We start from the raw sequence: 6,580 nt of genomic DNA, 5'->3' as shown, positions 1-6,580 counted from the left end.
TGCCCTTTGAGCAGCCCTAGGACAGTGCTGGGCTGACGGAGCAGACCCAGCTGTAACAGTAGATGCAGGCCCAGCCCACACACCTGGAGCTGATGCTGCCCCAGCTTAGAACTAGAAGTTACATTCTGGAAACAAACTGAAAAGAGGGTTAAAAACCCCACTGCCAAGGGAGATGTTTGCAATGATTTCAGATGAGAAATGTTTGAGGTTAGACAGTCCCTGGGTGTCAGTACTGGAGAACTAAACACAACAGCACCATGCTGAGCACCAGGAGGGAGTGCAAATGAAAGTACAGATTGTGCCTAAGCCACTTCCGGCACTAGGAAACCAATCAAAACACAAACCCCAGGAGCATAGAGAGGCTCTAGTCAAGATCAAGGCCCCATTGTGCGAAGTGTTGAATACGCACATTGAGAGAGTCCTCCCTGCCTCAAAACGCCAACAGTTAAAGACAAGCCCCACCAACAAAGGAACCGAGGCAGAAAGACTAAGTGACTTGCCCGTGATCCCACAGCGAGACCGGGGCAGAGCAGGAAATTGAATCCTGTTTCCAAAGACCCAGTCCAGTGTGCTGTCGAGTAGGCTACCGTTACTGAGCATAGGCCAGTCTAGTTCCAGGCCCCAGCTGAGTGACATGTGAACAAGGACCTGGGGAACTGAAGAACCCAATGGCTACATTTGCTAGGGACATAGGAAGGGGCTGGGTTTTTTAAGAGCATTCTTTTATTACTACTTACATCTAAAAGTGAAAAGAACATTAATTACACCCAGACAACTGGAGCCCAGCGCCAGTCAAACTAGAGAGTTTATTTGTGATAGGGAAGACCAAAGCCCAAGCTGAAGCAGGGTCAGCTCTTCTCTGGAGCAGGCAAGTGAGAGAAACGGCCGCAGGGGAGGCCTGTCCAGAACATGGTGCGATTCCAATCCAGCCGATCCACTCATGAGGTTCGAAAGCTTTACGAGAAACGACAAATGCTTCTGGGGAGGAAGTGGCTTGTGCTGGTTTGTACACTGTGGCCCATTCCTGGCGAGTTCCTGCCAAGTGGCTCACCTGCCTGGGGGCCTCAGCTGGGAACCTGCCTATGACAAAGACACTGCAGATCATGCCTTGTGCCAGGCCAGCGGAGGTGGCCAGGATTGAGATGCCTCAGGCTCTGCAAAAGACAAACTTCCCTACAAACATCCGGCCGTTGCTCAGGATGCACCAATCTAAGCCAGGGGTTCTTAACCAGGGGGCTGCAAGCAGGTTTTAGGGGGTCGACCAAGCATGGCTGGCATTAGAATTTCTAGGACCCAGGGCAGAAAACCAAAGCCCTGCCACACAGGACTGCAGCCCAGGGTCCCGAGCCCCACCACCTGGGGCTGAAGCCGAAGCCTGAGCAACTTAGCTTTGCAGGGCCCCCTGTGGCACAGAGCCCCGGGCAATTGCCCTGTTTGCTACCTGCAAACACCGGCCCTGGCTTTTATATGCAGAAAAAGTTGTTGAGGCACAGCTGGACCATGGAGTTTTTATAGCATGTTGGGGGCGGGGGGGGGGGAGGCTCAGAAAGAAAATGGTTGAGACCCCTGATCTCGGCTGCCCTTGACCCAGTGGAGAGTTCAGGATTCTATGTGGGGCAGGTGGAAGGCATCCTGTCTGCCTGGCCCAGCAGAATGATTCAGTGGCAACCCTCTCCCCTGGAACAATCTCAGCTGACCCCTTGCCTGGACAGATGGGCTCTAGTTGCTTCCCTGGATGTCTGGGTTCTGCAGCTTCCTCATCATCTCCAACAGCATCTGGTTGCAGAGCGCTGAATAGGGGTTCATCAGGACCAGCTGGTGCCGAGCGAAGGCGCTACCCAGTCTGGCTCCCTGCTCAAAATCCTGCCTGGCATTATCCTCATGGCCCTGCAGCACATTGATGAGACCTCGCTGCACGAAGCACTGGCATGCCACACGGCCTGTGCCCCTGCTGAGGCGCAGGGCTGTGTCCAGGTCCTGCAGGGCACCTGTTTGGAGACAGAAAGGAAGAAGGGTGAACTCTGCCTGGCCTTGATCAGTGTAATGTGCTGGGACTCAGCTGTAGGCTCCTAGGGGTTCAGATCCATGATTAGCATGCACAGCACTGGGTACTTTCCATTGCCTTCTATTGGAAGAGCTAAGTATTATCCCTCTTGTACAGACGGGGCACAGGGCAGTGACCAAAGCCATCCTCTGAGTGTGTCTCACAGCTGAGATGCTGTAACAACATTTTCAAAATAAAAAAATAGGGTCCTTTTGTGAGGACTTGTTTTAGGGTTATTAAATGTTCATTCAATAGACAAAAGTTCCTATTTTCTATGCTGTGCCCCAGCTTCTGACCCATCCACAACATGGGCAGGTTCTCAGATGGGAGAGTTTTTCCATAGTAACTTGTTCTGAATTTATCTATTGTGGAACACGGACCAAGAATCATGAACGTCGACTGTGAGCCCCAGCGCCTCTCCAGTAGTGTCTCCACTCCTCCTACTCCACCCCAAACCCGTTTATCACCCTGAAAGCATGTTCCTGGTAAATACCGAGCAAATTCTACCCAGTGTTGCTACACATTGGAACAAACAATAGGACTGAAAAAACAGGGACATTTCAGGACCCACAAAAGAAAGTCCTGGGTCACAGGGACATCACATGAAAAATTGGGTCACAAGTCAGGATTGAACCTAGGAGTTCCTGGCTCCCAGTGCTGAGTTTAGAACCTGCTTCTCTATTGTGTGCAATTCACGGACCTTGTGCTGTGACTGCACTGCTGCCCATCAGACCCCACGCCTGGCCCGGTCACTCCTAGAACCAGACCACCTGTTTGCAGCCTTCCCCAATGGTAACTGCCAACCCAGGGGTGATGGGCATGACTCCCTCCTCATTTACCTGCCACATCCCCTTTGAGACGAAGGGCCTGGGCACGGTTGTTGTAGCACGAGGCTCGCTCCGGAAGGAGCCAAATGGCCTGGCTGAATCTCTCAAGGGCCATGTTCACATTTCCTGATTCAGCTGCCAAAACTCCCTGAAGCTCCAGCTCTTTGACTTGCTCCAGCAGCTCTGAGGTGAAAGCTCCATCTGTGACATGCATAAAAGAAAAACTTCATTTATGCAACGCTCTGGGCAGACACCCAGCTTGGGGGGGTGTGTGATCCCCTGTGCCAGACCAGGGCACAGTGAGGGAAGAGTCTCAAAACCACCAGGCATGGGACAGGAGCCCACCGGACCAAGGGTTAATATGGGGGCTCGGAACTAGTCTTGGGCTCTGCTTTCCTGATCCACCAAGGGTTGAGAGCAGTGCCCAGGCGTGTCATGGGTTGCTGTGACAGCAGATCTCCATTGGGCACCTTTACTCAGGCAGGTATGCAGACTAGGCAGCAGGCTGCATTTAAATCCAACATGCAGTTTAATTCCCACACATTCAGATTCACATAAACCTGCTGCCCCAAAGAGAGACCAGGAACCTCACTGCAAAGAGCCTGGGCCCTGGCCCCAAGGCCAAAGTGTCCACGCTGCTCCCCAGTGAATTAGAAGAGGAACTCTCCAGTCTCCTGTGTGATCCCTTTCCAAAGGGCTGCCTGGCCCAGGGGTGGGTCCAGTGGGATCCAGTCAGCACCCTGATCCAGGCCAGACTCCTTGGTTATTTGTAACAATTTTGTGAGTTTGGGGGAAAGCGACGTGGCCCTGAGATGCCTGCACAGGCACCTCTCAAACCGACTGTCTTGGTGCTCATGGCAGGACAGTCTGACAGGCCAAAGGATGCTTCAGTAGCTGGCCGAATGTAGAAGGCAGGCTGAGCTGATCAGGCAGGTTTTTGCTACCACACTTCCACCTTCTGTAATGGTGGCCCTGCTCTGTGGGCCCTCCCCCAACTCCCAGCGGCACCACTATCTGGTAAGGAGTAACAGATGTATGGACCTGCTGGTCTCTTCTCATCTAAGGCCTTGTCTACACTACGAAATTAGGTCAAATTTATAGAAGTCGGGTTTGGAGAAAGCGTTTTTATACAGTGGATTGTGCGTGTCCCCACACACATGCTCTAAGTGCATGTAGTCGGCGGAGTGTGTCCACAGTACCGAGGCAACCGTCGACTTCCGGAGCGTTGCACTGTGGGTGGCTATCCCACCGTTCCCGCAGTCTCCACCGCCCATTTGAATTCTGGGTAGAAATCCCAGTGCCTGATGGGGCTAAAACATTGTCACGGGTGGGTCTGGGTACATGTCGTCAGGCCCCTGTTCCCTCCCTCCCTCCCTCCGTGAAAGCAAGGGCAGACAATCGTTTTGCGCCTTTTTTCTTGAGTTACCCGTGCAGACGCCATACCACGGCAAGCCTGGAGCCCGCTCAGCTCAGTGACAGACAGCAAGCAGGCAGCTCTCTTGCCTCACTTTCTCTGCATTGTAGAGATTTTCCCCTCCAGGGCTGAGAAGAGCTTTCAGGTGCTAACTAGTGAGGGCCCCAGTCCCATCAGGGTCCAGTTAGTCCAACTGGCATATCTTTCTCGAGATCAGCATGCTTTCCTTCCAGCTCTTAGGGAGCTCTGCCCTAGCTTCCAAGCCCCCATCAGTCACTGCCAGGGGAACGCTGGATCATTCCACAACACCCATGCGACTAGTTCTTCCCTGGTGTAACTCCACTGACGTCTCTCGGATTATAGCAGTGCCACTGTTCACAATGAAGACAGTTCTTCCCATCATTAGCCAGTGCCAGCACACACCTCCTCAGTGGCAAAGTCCACCACCGGGAAGGGTAAATCACAGCCACTGCACAGACATTTAGTTACCAGCAAGAATCTAAGCCCCCAGAGGTACAACTGCTGCTGAATCAAACCTCACCTTCCCCTTGGATTGCCTCTGCTTCCTCTCCCGCATCTGAGGCGGGGATGTCCCCAAAAGGAGCACTGGGGTTAAAGATGGTTTGAAGAACTGCCCTGTCCTGGGCTGTAGCCATGTTTGACAGCACACAGAGGGAGGCAGGAAAAGGCACCTCTAGCAAGCCAGGAATGGTGTCTGGAGACACAAGTGGGGGGCTGGCCTAAAAGCAGCCAATAGGAGTGGGGGAGGAGATGGGGGCACGGCACTGCAGAGCAGCAGGGGAGGTTAATGTTCACATGGCCTTTTAGCATTCTGTCCCTGGCCAGAGGCAGATAAAGCCTCCAGAGGGCCTGCTGGCTGTTAACTGCAGGCAAGGACAGCAGTGAAATTGCATGTCAAATGTGAGCAGAACTCACTAAAACCATTGCGGGTGTTGAGGTCAGTAACAGGATGCGTGTGGGAGAGGGCAGGGAAAGGGATTCTAGCCCCACCCAAAGCACTACCAGTTTCTATTGCACAGACATGGAAATAAACTGGATGCACATTCAGGCTATTGCTAAATCTTGACATTTTTCTTACACGTCTCCTCTGGCATCAGCCTTTCCCCCCTGCATACACAGCCAGAATTGTTGTCCAAGCCCGGATCCCTGAATGTCTTGGCTACAGAATCCTCTCCTTGTCTGGCCTGGACTCCTGCACCCTTTCTCCCCTTGTGTCTTCACCATGCTTCTGCCAAGATCTTATTCTCGGAGTTCTGACGTCAGGCCCTGAGTCCCTCCGCCAGCTTCTCCTTCACCTGTGTATCAAATAAAAGATACTTGTCTTTACCTTCAAGGCAGTTCATAATGTTGCCCCACTCCACTTGGTGACCTACTTACCTATGGTGATGTCAACCTGTGTTCGCTCTGCCAGTGTTCCCAGTCTTCACTGCCCACAAGGCAGTTTCTCTGACACCTCCGTGCTGCCTTCACGCCTGAGGAAAACCCCTGATAAAATCCCCACTGCCATTGCCTTGTCCATCTCAGGATGCCCCTCTGGATGGTTTTCCAGGCACCATAGCAGAGGGCATTGCTGGGCAGGTGACAAGTGGGGCCTGTTGTTCTTCCCCTTCTTTCCTTTGCCTCAACTGAAACCAGCCATCCACCATCCATGAAACTAACCCAGGAGGGCCAATTCCTCCCCAGGGTCGTTGGATTGTTTGTTGTATCCATATTCCCTCAGTGTATCTGTGGCTGTTGGCTGGCTGGCTGTTTGTACAGCGCCCTGCAATGCGGCCCTAACTGAGGCCTAAGGGCTCTACCAGCATATAGACCACTTGGATAGCAAACTCTTCTTCCAGTGGGTTGAGCTTTGAACTAATTCTGTATCACAGGCCAAGATGCTAGGGAGATGCTGAATATATGTGAATGTTTGTTTCCCTAAGAGCTTAGAACATGGATGCCCAGTGCCACAGAAAATCCCACACACAAGTCACAAGGTACACACACACACACACACACACACACACACACACACACACACGGGGTCTGCTTAACACCTGGGTGACTTTTACAAATGGTGTTTCACTTGTTCTGTGACTATGAGGGATCAAGGACTTGGGAGGGACGAGGTCTTCTTCCTTACCCTTCCACAGGTCACTTTTCTTTCATGACATCACTGCATGCCCTTATGTTTCAAGGTTACCTGTCAAGAACCATCCCCGTTTGAGACAGGGACTCATCTCTTTTGCAGTGCACCAGTCACATCTATGGGACTACAACACAAAAAGTAATAAT

The 6,580-nt window shown here is 52.3% G+C and overlaps 1 protein-coding gene across 5 annotated transcripts; it reads right to left on the bottom strand.

Annotated features, from left to right (window-relative positions):
• Positions 1–102: 102 nt before the first annotated feature.
• Positions 103–6,578, bottom strand: TTC36 (tetratricopeptide repeat domain 36). Of its 5 annotated transcripts, none has more exons than XM_043534043.1 (4): positions 5,391–6,578; positions 2,884–3,074; positions 1,705–1,988; positions 103–125 (listed from the first exon to the last, which is right to left on the bottom strand). In XM_043534043.1, exons 1-3 carry the CDS (start codon positions 5,528–5,530, stop codon positions 1,720–1,722), a joined length of 600 nt encoding a protein of 199 aa, XP_043389978.1. In that variant the 5' UTR covers positions 5,531–6,578; the 3' UTR covers positions 103–125; positions 1,705–1,719. The 5 variants fall into 5 exon arrangements, with proteins under 5 accessions (XP_043389978.1, XP_043389977.1, XP_037738069.1 ...); XM_043534042.1 differs by lacking the exon at positions 103–125 and having other exon boundaries at positions 788–1,988; positions 5,391–5,601; positions 5,684–6,578; XM_037882141.2 differs by lacking the exon at positions 103–125 and having other exon boundaries at positions 788–1,988; positions 2,884–3,072; positions 5,385–6,578.
• Positions 6,579–6,580: the final 2 nt, after the last annotated feature.

This window comes from Chelonia mydas, chromosome 22 (assembly GCF_015237465.2).
Source record: "Chelonia mydas isolate rCheMyd1 chromosome 22, rCheMyd1.pri.v2, whole genome shotgun sequence".
NCBI classification, from domain to species: domain Eukaryota; kingdom Metazoa; phylum Chordata; order Testudines; family Cheloniidae; genus Chelonia; species Chelonia mydas.
Note: the sequence above shows the minus strand (reverse complement) of the source record. Positions and strands in the feature narration are given on the sequence as shown.

What these genes read in the sequence shown, in the direction of transcription:
- TTC36 (XM_043534043.1), bottom strand. Translation starts at nt 5,530, where the DNA reads ATGGTGAAGACACAAGGGGAGAAAGGGTGCAGGAGTCCAGGCCAGACA. An exon ending in GGAAAGGCTGATGCCAGAGG is followed by an intron (nt 3,075 to 5,390) that starts AGACGTGTAAGA and finishes TATGCATGTCAC; the next exon opens with AGATGGAGCTTTCACCTCAG. An exon ending in TCTCAAAGGGGATGTGGCAG is followed by an intron (nt 1,989 to 2,883) that starts GTAAATGAGGAG and finishes GTCTCCAAACAG; the next exon opens with GTGCCCTGCAGGACCTGGAC.